Source organism: Bos indicus, chromosome 2 (genome assembly GCF_029378745.1).
Source record: "Bos indicus isolate NIAB-ARS_2022 breed Sahiwal x Tharparkar chromosome 2, NIAB-ARS_B.indTharparkar_mat_pri_1.0, whole genome shotgun sequence".
Classification (NCBI taxonomy): Eukaryota; Metazoa; Chordata; class Mammalia; order Artiodactyla; family Bovidae; genus Bos; species Bos indicus.
This window is the reverse complement of record NC_091761.1, coordinates 99,490,398-99,509,433: the sequence shown is the minus strand read 5'-3', so window position 1 is coordinate 99,509,433 and position 19,036 is coordinate 99,490,398. Positions and strand designations below refer to the sequence as shown.

The 19,036-nt window shown below is 33.2% G+C and overlaps 1 protein-coding gene across 6 annotated transcripts in view; it reads left to right on the top strand.

The window, feature by feature from the left end:
• The window catches only part of ERBB4 (erb-b2 receptor tyrosine kinase 4), a 1,281,057-nt gene that overhangs the window by 952,316 nt on the left and 309,705 nt on the right, over positions 1-19,036 (top strand). For all 6 annotated transcript variants that reach the window (XM_070800265.1, XM_070800289.1, XM_070800279.1 and 3 more), the window contains exons 9-12: positions 86-212; positions 6,324-6,397; positions 7,561-7,651; positions 8,906-9,105. In XM_070800265.1, the coding sequence (XP_070656366.1) occupies positions 86-212; positions 6,324-6,397; positions 7,561-7,651; positions 8,906-9,105 (492 nt within the window). The remainder of the gene's footprint in view (positions 1-85; positions 213-6,323; positions 6,398-7,560; positions 7,652-8,905; positions 9,106-19,036) is intronic.

Genomic DNA, 19,036 nt, shown 5'->3' with positions numbered 1-19,036 from the left:
TGATTTTGTACTGTCATTCTATGATAAAAATGCATTTTATTGACTAAAGAAAATTTTTCTCAACTCCCTGATCTTGTTTCTACAGCTTGTGATGGCATTGGCACAGGATCGTTGATGTCGGCTCAGACCGTGGATTCTAGTAACATTGACAAATTCATAAACTGCACCAAAATCAATGGGAATTTGATCTTCCTTGTCACTGGTATTCATGGGTCAGTATTACATTTTTATTGAAAATTTTATTGTAAAATATAGACAGAGTTTAAGAGATTCTTTAGTTTTGTCAGTCTGATTCATTTTGACACAGGGTTCCATTATATATTAATGTGTTTTTCCAGCAAAGTCAATGTCAGATTTTACCAGTGGTAATTGTAAGCCAAATTTTGCAAGAGCAATCCAGATTATAAATTTGGTGACTACCTGGATTTGAAAATAACAATTTATATATAAGCTAAGATGTATTTATAGGATATTCTCTTCAAATCCATAGATTTTAGTGAGTTTGACACATTTGTAGATGTATTTAGGGAAACACTATCAGTGGATAAAGGGGGAAATTTCATTCAAATCCCTAACCCAATTAGTTCAAGATGACATAAATAAATTTTATTTAATGTATTACATAGAAAAGTCAGTAAGTTGTAATTCTGAGCTTTCAGGTATTTTCTTTGCCCTGTTGTATCTTTTTAGGTTTTAGAGTTGGGAATTTAGTACTATTGTGAGAAATCTATTAAATGGATTTCATTTTAGCAATAAAAACTGTAACATTTTCTAGGCTTCTTCATTCTAGAACCACCTGCTGGTTTTAATGGGAAAAATGACCAAATTTGTATTCTTTCAATTGAAATGAAAATGTCAATATTTTTATGTTATATTTTATCTATTTGTCTATATCACTACCTAATCCCTAAATATTAGTGCTGCAGGCTACAGAAAAAGAATATCACTCACATATTTCAATTCAAGACCTACTCTAAACATATAACAGTTCTAGAAGCAAAACAATTTAACACATTATGGATAAATATGTCAAATAGGAACAGCAAGGTAAATAAAACAAATGTTCCTTTCTATTCAAATAAATTACTTTAGGTCTTAGTACATAAAGCATTTCTTTACTTTGAAATGTAACTTTTAGCATAGATGTATGCCAGAAATACCAAGACGTGTTTCTTGTTGCTGTTGTTGTTGTTTGGCTTCTTTTTGTTTTTTAAATATGGTCCAGATTTTAAATCTCTTTAAAAAATATGCACATGATTATTCTTGCGTGGCAACAATCTGTTGGAGCTGGGTGGTACTAGTCATTTGAGATGGGACACATTCAATTGAATTCACCATAGTTCCCACTGGCCCTCTATATCCATTTACTTGTTGTATTTGCCTTCTTGTCTCCATTGGGTAGGAGGCCTGGGCCAATATTTAAGTTCATCTATATAATTTAACATATGCATATCATTTAGTAAAACAAATATCCACAATTTAGGTATTTTGTAAAACCAAATATCACTGTGCATGAAAGATCATATTATGTTAACAGTTTCTTTGGAGAAATAAGAAGACACAGGCCATCAATTCACATTGACTGCTTCCACATGGATATATTAATAATAAATGAATGGACCTCAAGTCCATCTGCGTGGGGAAAGATTTAAAAACATAGTCTCATGAATTGCTTTAGACAAGTGATTTTTATTACAATCAGGCCCAACATCCATCATTTTTATATTAGATTTTGAAATAAAATTTAATTCATTTTAAAATATTAATTTAAATTTTCAATTTAAATTCATTCTCAATTTTGAAATAAAAGTCATAGATTATGTACTCTACCTATAAACATAGTTTTATAAAGTCATTATAATTATGATTTAGAGAAGAATTTTGAAAAGTAATGTTTAATAAAATATGTATTGATAGGAAAATGATCAGCTACTTTTTGTCATAAACGTTTGGATTTATAGGAGGGAAGATTAGAAGTGTATGAAGTATGGGGAAATAAAATGCAAAGAAACAGATGAACACTGGAATATCGTAGTATGAATAGAGGCAACATTACTACAGAATTATACACAAAATAGGATACACTAGGAAGTTTGTGCACATGAGCTTCTCGACTGGGTGGAGCATTTTAAGGTGCTTCAGGACATAAAGCAATCCTTTGCTTTGAAAGGCATTTAACTTGGCTTGGGATTATTTCTAAATCCTGTAGTGTCCCTCAATCTCAATCATAACTGAAACCTCTTGACGGATGTCCCAGATGACCATACATTCACAAATATGAGCAGAATTATTATAAAACATCAGACTAATCCAGACTTTCAAGGAGAACACTAAGTGAAAAATTACAAAAATCAACTCACATGAATTAAAAATAGAAAGGTAAGCCAAGTTTCTCTTAAAAATAAGAGTCAAATATTCTACTTGATTAACTTGATCCAGACCAGACTGGAGTGTGGTTTGAGTCTCTACCATGGACAGTCGGCATTGAGCTGTGCGGTTTCCATGTCAAACACTCAGAGTCCTCCCATATGGAGTTGAGAACTGGGTTAAAAATAAATAACTCCCTCCTCTGGGTATTGTGGGCATTCAAAGCAAATGTATGTATATATCTTTAAGTGTTTAGTCCAATATGTAGAATAGAGTAAATCTTAATAAATGGTATAAAAAAGAAAGAAAAGATGGGAAAAGGAGGGAAAGAAGAGAAAGACAATGAAAAGTAACAAAAATAAAACAAAACAAAACAAAACAAAAACCTAAAGCCCCCCGACCAGAATTAAAGAAAATTTAAAACATTTAGAGAAAAAGGCAGTTCAAAAGCAAATCTCAGTGACTATATCTAGTATTTGGTTTATAGCACAGCATATAGTGTAACAGATATTATTTCATAGACTATTGGAAACTGAATAAAGTCAAATTTATCTTTATGCCAATATTTACTTTATGACAAATCATACTTCCTACCTCAGAAGATTATGATTTGTCTTTAATTATAGCAATTAAATGTAACATTATAATTAATATTATTGTGTCTCGAGCATAATATATAAGGTATTTCCAGGACAAATATATATATGAAAGATGATATATTCCTCGTTTCTAGTCTCATGTCAACATGAAGCATATTCTGAAGCCTTACTCTTTCATTTTAGGAAGGAATTAACATAAAGTTAATTGAGTGGATCTCAGATAGTTACATATAGGCACATGTGTATTCATGTATGTAATGTGTGTGTGTATAGACAGAGAGATTTTGGAGGTGAATAATATGAGATAAACAGAAAGCTTTTAGTAAATTAACAAAATGGTTTATTCCACTTAATTCTTATTATCCTCAGTCTTCTAACTAACTAGATTTTGATAGGTTGAATCGTTTGATTAAAATAGCTAGGGTATTTCTTTAAACTAATGGAAAGGAAAAACCCATAATTAAATGAGATTATACATTTCAAAATCAAATTTCTGCTAAAAATAAATTTACTGTGAAGCTGTCATTAAAATGTTAATGCATGAAACAGTTCAAGGAAATATTCACTTTATAGCACAATACCACCCTTGCTAGAAATAAAGTAGACACTATTATTTTCTTATTTAGAATGGAAACTGCAGGCAAAATTCAGTGTTCAGGGTTATCATAGGATCTCCTTTCATGTTTTGTCATGTCTAACAGTGCTCATGTGCGTATGCTGAGAGCAATAAAATGCTCACCAAATAAGCATACCCATGCTGTGTCACAATCTGACACTAATAAGAAAGTGCTTAGATGAAAGACTGTAATGATGATAGATAATGGGAAACAGCTTATGAGTTTGGTGGAGAAAATAATGTGATTTCAATGGAACTGTGAAAATATGTTTCTCTCCCTTTATTCTGAGCTTTATTGGGTCACCAAACATACTCACAGAGTGGACATAGTGTTCGTTTTCATGACCCTATATTTAGCTAGGAAAGTTCTCAATTTTAAAATACTATGGATTTCAAGTGACTTGATGGAACTCCCTAAGGTTACTTTGAAGGCAGTAAGTGAGATTCTGTCAACTTATTTTATGAGAGTCCTGAATCTCTAAATTAAGTATATAAAATTTCTGTGGTCCATTGGGTTTCATGTGAACAGTCTAGAATTTGTTTCAATCCTGGCAACCTGTAAGTGTTCTCAGTAAAAGTTTGGACTGACCCCACTACTGCATGTATGCCCTGCACTTTGAGTGTTTCTCAGTAAAGCGAGAATATTTGATTATATTACTAGAGCTCTTCTATATATTGCTTTACATCAAAGAACAAATGTAGAAAGCTCATTCTACTACTGCAGAGCTGGCATTTCCCCTGCCTATGGAAATCTTTGCATATTAGAAAATTACAGCAACCAGAGTTTTCCCACACAATAATTTTGTGCCCCATATTCACCAGAAACATACATATTCATTCCATATATCTTCAGTTTCTAATAGAGCAAATTTGCCAGAATATTTGAATTAAACTTTAAGCTTTCGAAATGTATTCATGCCTCTTTAAGGAAAATCTTAATTGTTTATGTGTGAATTACAGAGAAACTCATTTATAATGTTTCCAAGCCTTTTATAATATGCTGTGTTAAACTAATAGTACAGTATATAGATTACACTTCTTGATTTTTTTACTTGGAAGTAATAATTTCATCAAGCAAAGCTTTTTTTTTTTTTTTCTTTTAAAAGATACGGGATTGTTCACAGTATAAATGAACAGATTTATGACCCAAGCTAAGAGAGTCAGTACAAGGCAGTTTCAGAGATCAAGGTTGCTGAACTAATACTGAATTTCCAAAGGCTCTAATGACTGGATAAATAAAAACCAGTGGATTCAGACTCAAATTCTTGAAAAACAGGCCAATGCATTTGTCAAGGATTGCAGAACACCTCGACTGATAGCCTCCAATGGATCATGTTTCCTAGGTTATATTCCCACATGAAAAAGAGGGTTCTCAGATACTGCTAAAACAACAGATATCCACAGCAAGGATAAAATTCAGCTGATTGCTAAAGATGGATACAAATTTCTAAAAAGCCTAGTTAGTTAATTTTAGAAGTTTGATCTTTCTTGAAGAAATGACCAATATATGGAATTTAATTTTTCTCTGAAGAGTATGTGTTAGTATGAGGTTTTTACTTGACCAGAATAGCACAGAACACCTTTTAAAGTACTAAAACCTAAAAAATTTACTATATGTTACTTAACAAAATATGAAGTTAGTGCTTGAATTACTGAGAAATGTTGAATGTTATATTTATATTTGGCTTAATATTTAAGTATGCATGGTCAACATGTTTAAATGAAAAATATTTTCTTAAGACAAAAACTTCTAAAAGAAATCCATCAACTATTTAATATTAAAGGTATTTTATTTTTATTTTGGAAAGACAAGGCAATTATGTATCAATAACATTTACTTAAAAATATATATATGCATTAAGAGATGGTATTTTTAAAAATCCTCAAAATGCACAACACCTTTTGAGTATTATTAAATTTATGATAAATTTTATTCTCAAATGTTAGTATAATTCATATAGATGAAAGCTAATAGCTCCTGTCTTATGAACGTAAACATAAATAAATCAGATAGGAGCAAGATTGCACTCATAATCAATGTGAAGATACAGAAAAACATGTTTACATTCTGTATTTGTTTTTATCCTTCTTATGAAATTACAAGTTCTGTTAGCAGTTTAGTATGCTTTGAGAAGCCCAAAAGTTAGTTATTCTCACCATAACATAATTTATTTGCAGAGTATATTTTCCCATTTGAGAATAGACTTTTAAAGGCAAAATAAAACAGTTAATAAATGAAATCGCTATATGTGGAGATTTCTTCAGGAGAGTCAAATTTAACCATTCCACTGGATCTAGAATAGCCTTCAATCAAAGATTTATATTGTGTCATAAAAATGTCCTCAAAGTGCATTTTGATCCCCTTCCACATCTTGCATAGAAAAGTCTGGATAAAACATTGCTAAACTTCCTATTGGACTTTGCTGGTCACTCAGTGGAATAGAATCCACCTGCCAATGCAGGAAAAGGGGGTTCAATCCCTGGGTCAAGAAGTTTCCCTGGAGAAAGATATGGCAACCCACTCCAGTATTCTTGTCTGGGAAATCCCATGGACAGAAGAGCATGGTGGGCTAAGTCCCTGGTGTCACAAAAGAGTTGGACACAGCTTAGGTACTAAACAACAACCTTCTTATTGCTAATTAAAGTTCAATTTTAATGGAATAATTGCTGTCACATTTCTCATATTTTTCACTCCTTTATCTAATTTTAAATTTGACTTCATTATTTTCTTGATTTTCTAGGGACCCTTACAATGCAATTGAAGCCATAGACCCAGAGAAACTGAATGTCTTTCGGACAGTCCGAGAGATAACAGGTAATATTTGTATGAGTTTGTTGTGATATGAACTATGGGAATTTTAGTGTTTTGTTGAAAATATTACATAGTATTGGAATTTTCAAAGCAAATTCTAGTTTTTTAAAAAAATATTATTTAAAATGATGAGTGTCTTAATTCCTTAGCATTTGTGCACATTTTGAAAACTGTATAACTAGAAAAATAAAATACCCTTGAAATTTTGATGTTACTGTTTTTGAAAATGTCAGTGGGTCTTTGAACCCATGTTTGGTTTCTTTTTTCCTATTTAGTTTTCACAACTACTGTTGGAAATGAGTAACATGTAGGATTCATTTAGCACATGTTTATTGAGGACCTGATTTTTCAGCACTGTCAGAGTGGATGATATGGGGACTATAGACATGATTAGGAATGAGCTTGCTATCAAAGAATGTAAAATCAATTGAGGAAGGTTAGGTATAAACATAAATGTCAGGATTCAAGACAGACAGCTGATGTTGTAAATGTACAGAGAAGATGGCAAAAGATTTTAGGAAAATTGAAGCAATATTTTTCTATATATCTGCTGCTAAGTCACTTCAGTCGTGTCCGACTCTGTGTGACCCCATGGACGGCAGCCCACCAGGCTGCCCCATCCCTGGGATTCTCCAGGCAAGAACACTGGAGTGGGTTGCCATTTCCTTTTCCTATGCATGAAAGTGAAAAGGGAAAGTGAACTCATTCAGTCATGTCCGACTCTTAGCGACCCCATGGACTGCAGCCTACCAGGTTCCTCTGTCCATGGGATTTTCCAGACAAGGGTCCTGGAGTGGGGTGCCATTGCCTTCTCCGTCTATGTATCTAGTTAAACTAAATATCTTTGCTTTTAGAAGAATGAATCTAATTAAGAATCATTTAAATCTTTATACTATACAGTGATATGATTCTGTGTGTCTGAAAAACACTCATTCTTCGTGTTCATTATTTTGACATTCATTACCTATTGAGGATTGCAGTCCAGAAACTTTGGGTAAGACATTGAATCTTGGAAGAAAAAACATAAGATAGAATGGTTCAAAAATGGGAATATTTTTTGTCCTTTTCTTGCCTTCCATTTTCATCATATCTCCAGAATAATTAGTATTAAATACTGTTACTAAGACAATGACATTCTGAATTTTTGTTACACCTATGTTTTGTAGGTTTCTTGAACATACAGTCATGGCCTCCAAACATGACCGACTTCAGTGTTTTTTCAAACTTGGTAACCATTGGCGGAAGAGTACTCTATAGGTAGGTGTATATGTAAGGTGACTTAGACTTAATTTTTCTACTTAAATCTGAAAGATGTCAAAAATCAATACTGTCATCAAATACTCTGTAATTATAGTTCACAGAAAGTCCATTAAATTAAATACATATATCTATAAGAGGTTCTAAAATGTAAATGTAATAAAAAAGGATAGTGCTATGTGGAACCAATTTTTACTATCCATTGAATAAAGTATTATAAATCTCAATCAAAGCATTGTTATGCTCATCATGAGCATAATTGTAATCAACAATTAGGGGTGGTCATGATGGGAAGAAAGAATTGAGAGGGAGAATTACATCCCAATTCGCTACACACACACATTGTATAAATGTGTGTTATAGTTCATCTTGCATTTATATATATATATATAATACATGCAAAAAATCTGAGTATTAAAAGTAAAGCAAACTTAGATTTATAAGGAAGCAAAGGAGGACAGATTTGATCTCTAAAATAGAAAATAATGTTCGTAAGTTGATTGAGATTTGGGAAACAGTTATTCTTTAGAGAATGAAGAAAGAATTTAATTACAAAGTTGACATGTTGAAATGAAAACAGCATCCTTGAAATGATAATTTGTTTCCACAGTGTAGTTGTTACTTAACTTTTAGAAATGCTTTCTCATATATCCAAGCCTTCTGAGTATTTTTTTTAAGTTTTAGTTTAATTTTATTCTTTTTAATTTTTGACATCTCTCTGTATATATTTTTCAACTATTATAATTATATTTTGGTTGCTAAGGTATAAATTAAAGCTAAATATCCATAGTCATTTCCTGTGATATGTACCATCTAAAAGTGTGTCTAAATTTATTTAATAGAGCAGAATTAATATCTTATTTTGGATAGATGAACAGTCACCCTATCAACATGTATTTAATTATTTAGTCTTAATCCAGGATTTCATTCTTGATGAATTTAAGATTGTGAAAGGCAGTGAGTAGATATGTCAGTGGTACATATGTAGACAGAAATAGAGATATCACTGATATTCATATTTCTAAAAGATGGGCTTTTTTGAGAGGGGAGTCAAATGATTACTTTTGAAAGTGTCAGTGAATAGCATTGTAAAGAAATAATGTTCGGATTACAGGTTTATTTATTTAATCTTTTTTATGCTCTATTAACATTCTTTTTGGAATAAGATATGACAACCATATTTTACTTGAATAATGCATGTCATGGCCAGAAAACAATTACTACTGTTTCATTTTTTCCCCTCCCTCTCTTTAGTGGCCTTTCCTTGCTTATCCTCAAGCAACAGGGCATCACATCTCTACAATTCCAATCCTTGAAAGAAATCAGTGCGGGGAACATCTACATCACTGACAACAGCAATCTGTGCTATTATCACACCATCAACTGGACAACACTGTTCAGCACAGCCAACCAAAGGATAGTGATTCGGGACAACAGGAAAGCTGAAAACTGTAGTAAGTACCCAGACAATAAAACCTAGACGCTTTAAACATTTTTGTTATATTCTGCATTGTGTAAAACAATTAAAACTGATAGGTCAGGATTGTCCTTCTTTTCTCAACACTTAAAAAAGGTTGGTATAAAACAATCAGATGGGTGACTTTAATAACATATTCCATGTTTTCATTATGTATTTCGTGTTCTCAAATCTTGCCTGATCTTAAGAACCTCCTATAGAGATTTAGATTCAACAGGTGTAAGTAGAACCTGGGAATCTAAATATTTAATAGGCGTCCCAGGTACTTCCTCATTTCAATCAATTTGTGGAAATCCACTCAAATTTTCTGTGTATTCTTTGTTTCAGTGAATTTGGTGACATAGAAAAGCAAAATATTTGCCATTTAGAGGTGGTGGGGGAAAAAAGGACATTTTCTTTTGAAATGTGTAAAAATGCTCTTCTAAAAGTTTGCCATTCAAGAAGTAAGTTCATTTCATAAATTTGTTTTTATAGTCATGGAGTTTTCTTTTTTCATTTATTTTACTGCATATTATTTCTTTCATCATTTCTTTTTCACACAGAAGCAAATAGTGTTTTCATGAGTACATTTTTGTTGCTTTTGTTTTTTATTTTTTTATTTTATTTTATTTTTTAACTTTACAATATTGTATTGGTTTTGCTGTATATCAACATGAATCCGCCACAGGTATACACATGTTCCCTATCCTGAACCCTCCTTCTTCCTCCCTCCCCGTAACAATTAAGCCATTCCCATCTTATACTTTGATATTCTAATGATTAATACTTAATTCTTCCCTGTTTTTCTTCTTACTAATACTTCCTCTACATCCTATAGGTGACATACTATGAATATAGTACTGATTTACTTACGATAAATATAAAATAAAAATACTTAGAATTCAAATGATCTGTTAACAAATGCATGTTTTATTGTGGTCATGATAGATCAGTCCTTTTTAAAAGTTTCATTTCTTATTTTTCTGTTAGGAAGTCTTCTTGCTTCTTTGATCTCAACATCAGAACAATCACAAGGATATACATACAAAATGATTAAGTTCATTAAGCATCCTAATAAATAGTACAGGACACATTTAAAAAATGTAAACTCTTAAGAAGTTAACATGACTTAAATTTGCCAGGTTATGTGGTCAATTAATTATATATCTGTATCCCACCTTGTCCCAGAAAGGGTTTAAGCCAGTTAGCAATTTTTATAAAATATAACATAATTTGTGAGGAATTCACACTTTAGTTCTCTTCGATCCTTAAATACATTTTCCAGAGAAAATAGGTCTACTTCAACATGATTTCAACATGTAATTCTTGTTTTGAGTGAACTTAAGTTCTTATATATTCTTTTATTCCTAATAGAATCAAGAAATATAAAATCTTATTATATATCAAAATATGCATACCCACATTGAATGAGATTTATCCTTTTATTGAGCCTAGATTGTTTCCTTGGTTTTATATATTTCTGATTCCTGACAGAAAGCTTGCTCTTTTTTTCTGTAATACCTAAGGTTTTTATCCCACATTACTATATGTGTTTTTGTACATGCCCCAGAGTAGATTATCCATGGAAATAAAATAGGATATTTTTCAACACTAACATAAATATTTCTCTAAGTCAGAATTATACTCTTATTTTCTCTCACTTTGAAATTCTTTGTACACTGTTTGAAATTTTTGCTTTTGAAAAAAATTTTAGTACACTGTTTGAAAATTTTGTTTTTGAAAAAATAAATGAAAATAAAACAATAGTATTACTAGCTTTCAAAAATAAGATTTAACCATGAAAATAAAACCTGAAGAAAAAAATAAAAGAATAAGAGAAAAACATTATTCTTCTTTGACTCATTTAGTCATTTCTCAAGTCCTTTCTTTTACATTTTGTAAACCTGAATAAAAAACAAATGGGAAAAGAAAATGTAGAAAGAAACTAGCTATAAAGAAAAAAGATAGGAAAAATTTATGCAATTATTCCTTATTTCTTTAAGACTTCTAAAATTTATAACCAAAAGAAGATTAATAATAATAACCTAAAATTTAACATGTTCTTCAGCTTTCAGCATTATATCTCTTGGACATTTAGCCACTTTTAAAACCATGAACATATTTTATTGTTCTGTAGAGTTACAGTTGACTTAACAGTTTGAGGAAGAAATTAAACAGTTTGAAGAAAGCAGCTGTGTGTTGCTGTAGAATAAAATTAAGCATTTTGTTTTTCATTTTTAACATCTTAGAGTGAAAAATGTTTGCATGAAATCCATTTATCAAAATTTAGGCTTCGGTCTCATAGTACAGTGGATCCAGCATTCTTAGAAATGTAATTATCCTATAAAATTGATCTCAGAGGTGTTGCTGATGTTTACACTGAGCCTGCAATGACTGCCCACATGCGATTGAGACCATTTTATTACCCACAGTATTATCTGCAAGTTCAGTTCAGTTTAGTCGCTCAGTCGTGTCCGACTCTTTGCTACCCCATGAATTGCAGCACACCAGGCCTCCCTGTCCATCACCAACTCCCGGAGTTTACCCAAACTCACGTCCATAGAGTCGGTGATGCCATCCAGCCATCTCATCCTTTGTCGTCCCCTTCTTCTCCTGCCCCCAATCCCTCCCAGCATCAGGGTCTTTTCCAATGAGTCAGCTCTTCGCATGAGGTGGCCAAAGTATTGGAGTTTCAGCTTCAACGTCAGTCCTTCCAATGAACACCAAGGACTGATCTCCTTTAGGATGGACTGGTTGGATCTCCTTGGAGTCCAAGGGACTCTCAAGACTCTTCTCCAACACCACAGTTTCAAAAGCATCAATTCTTCAGCACTCAGCTTTCTTCACAGTCCAACTCTCATATCCATAAATGACCACTGGAAAAACCATAGCCTTGACTAGACGGACCTTTGTTGGCAAAGTAATGTCTCTGCTTTTCAATATGCTATCTAGTTTGGTCATAACTTTCCTTCCAAGGAGTAAGTGTCTTTTAATTTCATGGCTGCAATCACCATTTGCAGTGATTTTGGAGCCCCAAAAAATAAAGTCTGACACTGTTTCCACTGTTTCCCCATCTATTTCCCATGAAGTGATGGGACCAGATGCCATGATCTTAGTTTTCTGAATATTGAGCCTTAAGTATCTGCAAGTGGGTAAACTTAAATATTGTTTCATTTTAAATTGTAGATACTGCATTTTTAGACATTCTTTCTTAGTATACCACACACGAGATACACACAAGCACATATACATATTCATTACAAGACTTGTATACACAGACATACAGCGTAAGGTATGTATTTGTATACTCACACAGCACATATACATATTCATTACAAGACTTGTATACACAGACATACAGCATAAGGTATGTATTTGCATACTCACACAGCACATATACATGTACACTACCCTAGAACACATACACATGCATGCACACAGATAAATGCACATATCTACAGTCACCATAAAATACTCTCCATCTAAATCTATATATCAGCTTGGTAGCTTAAAAGAAAAAAAAAAAAAACAGCCTTGATTTTAAAGTTATTTTTTAGTTCAACATGACTTAAAACAGTAATGACAATAAAAGAAAAACTTCACCTAATCTGAATAGTGTATAACTTGAGCAGTCTTAATCTTTTAAGGCAAAAATTTCTAAGTAGACTTTATGGTTTGAAGAGATTGAGAGAAACTCCAGGGTATGAAAAGCTGGAACGTTTTTTGCCTCCTTTATTTTTATGGTTTTGGGACAAAACAGTGCTAGTTGGAAGGAGATTTAGACTAAGTTTATAATAGTATTTGAGGTTTCTGTAAATAATTAAGCATAAACATTTTAACACCAGAATATAAAAAATGAAGAGATAAATATTAACCAAACTTTCATAATCTAGTTACATTTGAACTGATACATCTCCATTTTAAAATTATTTGCATGCATGCACTGAAACCCAACATAAAGAGGGAAGCCATATTCAGTAATTACCTTTCAAAATGGAAATAACTTTATTTTTCTAATTATAATAGTATTTTTATCATCATTAGAATATAAAACAATAGACATATATAAAATACATACTTTTTGGTAAATAGATATATAATGAAACATTTGTTTAGAAGCCATAGCAATTATAACTATGCTACTGGCATGAAAACAGACATATAGACCAGTGGAGCAGAAGCAAGAGTCCAGAAATAAAACCACATGTAAGTTTAACTAATATTTAATAAGGAAGACAAGAATATTAAATAAAAAAAGGATAATTGATCAGTAAATTAAGATGGGAAATAATGATATTCACATGCAAAAGAAAGAAATTGCACTCCTATCCTATACTACTCACAAAAATGAACTCAAAAAAGATTAAGGTCTTAAACATAAGCCCCAAACCACGATATTCCTAGAAGAAACATTGAAGATTGTAGGTTCCTTGACATTGGTTTTGGTAATGACTTTATGGATATTACACTGAAAGCAGAATCAACAAAAGCAAAAATAAGTGGGACTACATCAAACTAAAAAGTTTATGCATAGCCAAAAGAACAACAAAAGCAATCAACAAAATGTAAAGCCAAACTATCTAACTGGAGAAAATATTTGCAAGTCATGTATCTGATAAGGCCTTAATAAAAGCATATAAGGAATTCAAAAACTGAATAACAAACAATCTGGTGTAAAAATGTGCAGAGAATGTGAACAGATGTTTCTCTAAAGAAGACACGCAAATAGCAACAAGTCATGAAAAGGTGCTCAACACTCAACATCAGTAATCAATGTGTATGCTAAGTCACTTCAGTTGTGTCTGACTTTTTTTTACCCTATGGACTGTAACCTGTCAGGCTCCTCTGTCCATGGGATTCTCCAGACAAGAATACTGGAGTGGCTTGTCATTTCCTTCTCTAGGGGATATTCCTGACTCAGGGATAGAATCCATGTCTCTTACTTCTCCTGCATTGGCTGGCAGGTTCTTTACCACTAGCGCCACCTGGGGGTAGGGAAATGTTAATGCAAATTGAAACCACAATGAGACATCAATTTCTATCTGTTAGAATTGTTATTATCAAAAAGCAAAGAGATAACAAGTGCTGGTGAGGGTGTAGAGAAAAGGGACCTCTAGTACATTGTTGAAGTGAATGTAATAAAGAGGCAGTCATGATGGAAAGTGGTACAGAAATTCCTCAAAAAAATTAAAAATAAAATTACTGTATCTAGTAATTTCACTTCTCTGCATCCTCATGTTCATTGCAGCACTCTTCACAATAGCCAAGATATGGAAACAATGTGTCTGTCAACAGTTGACTGTATAAAGCATATGTTGCGTGTATATAGATTGATATATACACACAATGGCATATTCAGCCATAAAAAAGAAGAAAATCCTTCCATATGTGGCAACATAGGTAGACCTTCAAGACATCAATATTAAGTGGATTAAGTTAGACAGAGAATGACAAATATTGTATGATAGCACTTTCATGCAGAATCTAAAACCATTAAACTCACAGAAACAGAGAGTAGAATGATAGTTGCCAGAATCTGAGGCTTAGGGGAAATAGTAAGATACTGGTCAAAGTATACAAACTTTAAGTTATAAGTTCTGGAGATCTAAGGTTCAGTTCAGTTGCTCAGTCGTGTCCAACTCTTTGTGACCCCATGAATTTAACTCCCGGAGTTTATCTTAACTCATGTACATTAAGTTGGTGATGCCATCCAACCATTTCATTCTCTGTCGTTCCCTTCTCCTCCCACTTTCAATCTTTCCCAGCATCAGGATTTTTTCAAATGAGTCACTTCTTCACATCAGGTGGCCAAAGTATTGGAGCTTCAGCTTTAGTATCAGTCTTTCCAATGAATATTTAGGACTAATTTCCTTTAGGATGGGCTGGTTGGATCTCCTTGCTATCCAAGGGACTCTGAAGAGTCTTCTCCAAACCACAGTTCAAAAACATCAGTTCTTCGGTGCTCAGCTTTCTTTATAGTCCACCTCTCACATCCATACATGACTACTGGATCTAAGGTACAGCATAGCAACTATAGTTAACAAAACTCTGTTTTATATTTGAAAGTTGCAATGAGAGTAGAGATTTTATGTTTCCACCACCACCACAACAAAATAGTAATTATGCAAAGGATGTACTATATTAACTTATTGTGATCAACATTTACATGTGTATCAAATCACATTGTACACCTTAAATTTAAACAATGTTAGAAGACTAAAAACTTTATCTCAGTAAATTTGTAAAAAATAAAACATGACCATAATTGTGCAAACTTTTAAGTCTTTTTATATAACAAAAATAAACATAATTAAAAGAAAAGAAAACAGACTTCATCAGCTCACAGAACTGGGAAATGCAAGGGGGATATTCCTTCAGGCACAGATGGCTCTATGGGTTAAACATTACCATGACTCAGTTCTTCGACATTGCCTGATTCTGTTTTCTTCATAGGTCAGCTCTCTTTCTTCATTAGTTGCATTGACTGTAGCCATGAAATTAAAAGATACTTACTCCTTGGAAGGAAAGTTATGACCAACCTAGACAGCATATTCAAAAGCAGAGACATTACTTTGTCAACAAAGGTCTGTCTACTCAAGGCTATGGTTTTTCCAGTAGTCATGTATGGAGTGAGAGTTGGACTATAAAGAAAGCTGAGTGCTGAAGAATCAATGCTTTTGAACTGTGATGTTGGAGAAGACTCTTGAGAGTCCCTTAGGCTGCAAGGAGATCCAATCAGTCCATCCTAAAAGAGATCTGTCCTGGGTGTTCATTGGTAGGACTGATTTTGAAGCTGCAACTCCAGTACTTTGGCCACCTGATGTGGAGAGCTGACTCATTTGAAAAGACCCTGATGCTGGGAAAGATTGAGGGCAGGAGGAGAAGGGGATGACAGAGGATGATATGGTTGGATGGCATCACCAACTCAATGGACATGGGTTTGGGTAGACTCCAGCAGTTTGTGATGGATAGGGAAGCCTGGCGTGCTGCAGTTCATGGGGTCACAAAGAGTCGGACACGACTGAACGACTGAACTGAACCATGTGTACAATAGATAGCTAGTGGGAAACTGCTGTATAACACAGGGAGCTCAGCTCAGTGCTCTGTGATGACCTAGAGGGTTGGGATGGGTCTTGGCTCAAGAAAGAGGAAGTGTATGTATACTTTTAGCTGATTCACATTGTTGTACAGCAGAAACTAACAGACATTGTAAATCATCATCCTCCATTAAAAAAGAAAAATTCAGAAGTCACTAAAAATGTTTATCCCTGCCCAGAGCATTCTCCAGGGTTATGAGTATGGGTAAAATAGCCCTACTTTCTCTCTCCCAGCATCTGTGTTGTGGAAGGAACCCTGACTGACCCTGCTTGGGTCAAATATGCCTATCTCTGGACAGTTCAACTATTTTCTCTCTCCCACCAACTGTTCAAATATGTTTTTAAGTCAGTTCCTTCAAAGCATTTGAAGTGATATTTTATAGAAAGTGTTAGTTGCTCAATCATGTCCAACTCTTGGACCCAATGGACTGTATGTAGCCCGCCAGGTTCCTCTGTCCATGGAATACTCCAGGCATGAATACTGAAAGGTATCCATTCCTTTCTCCATGGGATCTTTCTGACCCAGGGGTAAAACCCTTATCTCCTACTTTGCAAGCAGATTCTTTACCGTCTGTGCCACCAGGGAGTCCTCGTAATTTCTTTACTTAAATCCTTTCCTTAATTTCCTACAGATCTTTGGCCAAAGCAGAAAAGCCTTTAAGTGGCCCATGGTTCCTACATACTCTGGCCATTGTTCACCTCAGTGGCTCATCAGATATTCCTTTCCCACTCAATGTGCAAGTTCAATATATATATATATATATATATATATATATATAGAGAGAGAGAGAGAGAGAGAGAGAGAGAGAGAGATTATTTATATATATAGAGAGAGAATTATTTATCTAGTGCTGTCTTCATAACCAGGCTGTAAGCACTACATAACACAATATGTATGCTATTTCATATGTCCTTCATATCCCAATTTCTTAGCAGTGTCCAGCATAAACTAAGAAGTTTCTCAACAAATACTTCTAAAAGTAAACACATGGGTATACTTGTTTATTTCCACATTTCTCTTAAGTACATTTACTGAGGGCATAGATAAATAAAAAACTGCATTATATACTATATTATATAGTATATATTAGTAATATGATGTCTAATTTTCATCATTACCTGGAGAGATAGATGTTATTATTTACTTACAGATAAGTAATATGTAAATAATTGCCCAAGGCTGCATGGCTAGTCATAGAGTAAGGATTTGGTCTATGTTGATCCAATCAGAAAAAACTGAACTATGACAACTAAGTCATCTTTTTCAGCTTTCATAGCAAAAGATTAATGGTATCTTCCCAAAAACATTCCAAGTCAAACCCATGCCTCTACATATGGTAGGTAGTGCAAACAGCATATGTAGGTGGTCTTGTACAATGAAAAAGAAGATGCTATTTCTGCCTTTGTGCTTGCAGACAGGTACTTCATTTCAGTGTTTTGAGCTAGTTCCTTTACTTTCACACATGAAACACATAGCAAGATCCATTACTTGAGCTTGCCTCTATTTTAATGAAAGCAAGTTCAATATTCTCTGTAAAGGTCAAAATAATAAGCACATTATTATCTCTCCAAAATTTTAATAGATACAAATCAGATGATATAAAGAAAAAAAAAATTTGCAGTTTCCAAAAAAACAGAAGTTAAAGGTTGCCTAATGGCTACATTGCTAAGGTTTCTTTAGAGTTCTTGATGGTGTTTCAAGGTAAGCCACCGAATAGGCCTTTTACTCCTTCCTGTGGGACTATCACCCTGGAGGGTCAGAGGGCTGTAGAATTCTTGGTACTGATTGAAAACTTCTTTTCACTTAAGAATTTCAAAGTAGTTTCCTTGGTCTTTTGTTCTGTGCTTTGTGGAGATATTTCCCAAGGTTTCACTCAGCAGAGTGACTTTTGGAAAGAGTGAGAAGAAAGTAATTATTATGATTTCCTGCTTATCATTGCTTTCCTCCAATAGATACTATTTCCCAGATTCAAAGCTGCTCTGAAATTGAGCATCTAAATACAGACTAAGAAAAGTAGCAGGTAAAGAAAAGAAGGTAGGAGTCTGAGTGACGCTAACACTCTCTTCTTTAACTAATGTCAAAGGAGAGAACAGAAAATCAAAGGAGAAGGGACAAGAATGAGAGTAATTTTTTCAAGCCCCCCAAAATTAATGTGAATAGGTGAAATAAATAAATCAAGGAATTGATGGACTATCATGAAATGGGCAGTACAAAGGTGTACTGATGGTTTTATCAACATCCTAAAGGAAGAAACTGAAAGCATATTTAAGGCCTTGGACAGAAGTTGATATACGAAGAAGATGAGGCATTGATTATATTTTCTACAAGGATAGGAAAGGGAGAGATTCGTGATACTCCACAGTATGATTTTGAATATAATCTGCTTATCTTTACAAGTTGCTTTTGTAATATAGCTATTTTTTTTCCTTAAGTTTTCTTCTGATAATTATATTTATACCATAAACAAGTGCATACAAAATTTGTATATAAATGTATATATGTGTCAGAATATGAAACACTCTATGAGTAACCTTAAAATGTCTCAATGCTTATAAAATGAGCATTAGTTTGTAATATTTTAGTATCTCTGATCTTTTACTCCTTTCTAATCTTCATCTGTTGTATAAAATTTGATTTTACACATTTATATTCAGTCAGCTTGATTGAACTCTATTTCTTATTCCTTACATCTTTATAAATTAATGGGAAGTTACTTGTACATCTAGGAATCAGTGATATGAGACTTATGTTAAGATTTCCTTTCTACAGACATTTATTTTATATAGTGAAAGAGCCCTCTTTCTCTGCATTATGAATGAATCAGAAGGAGA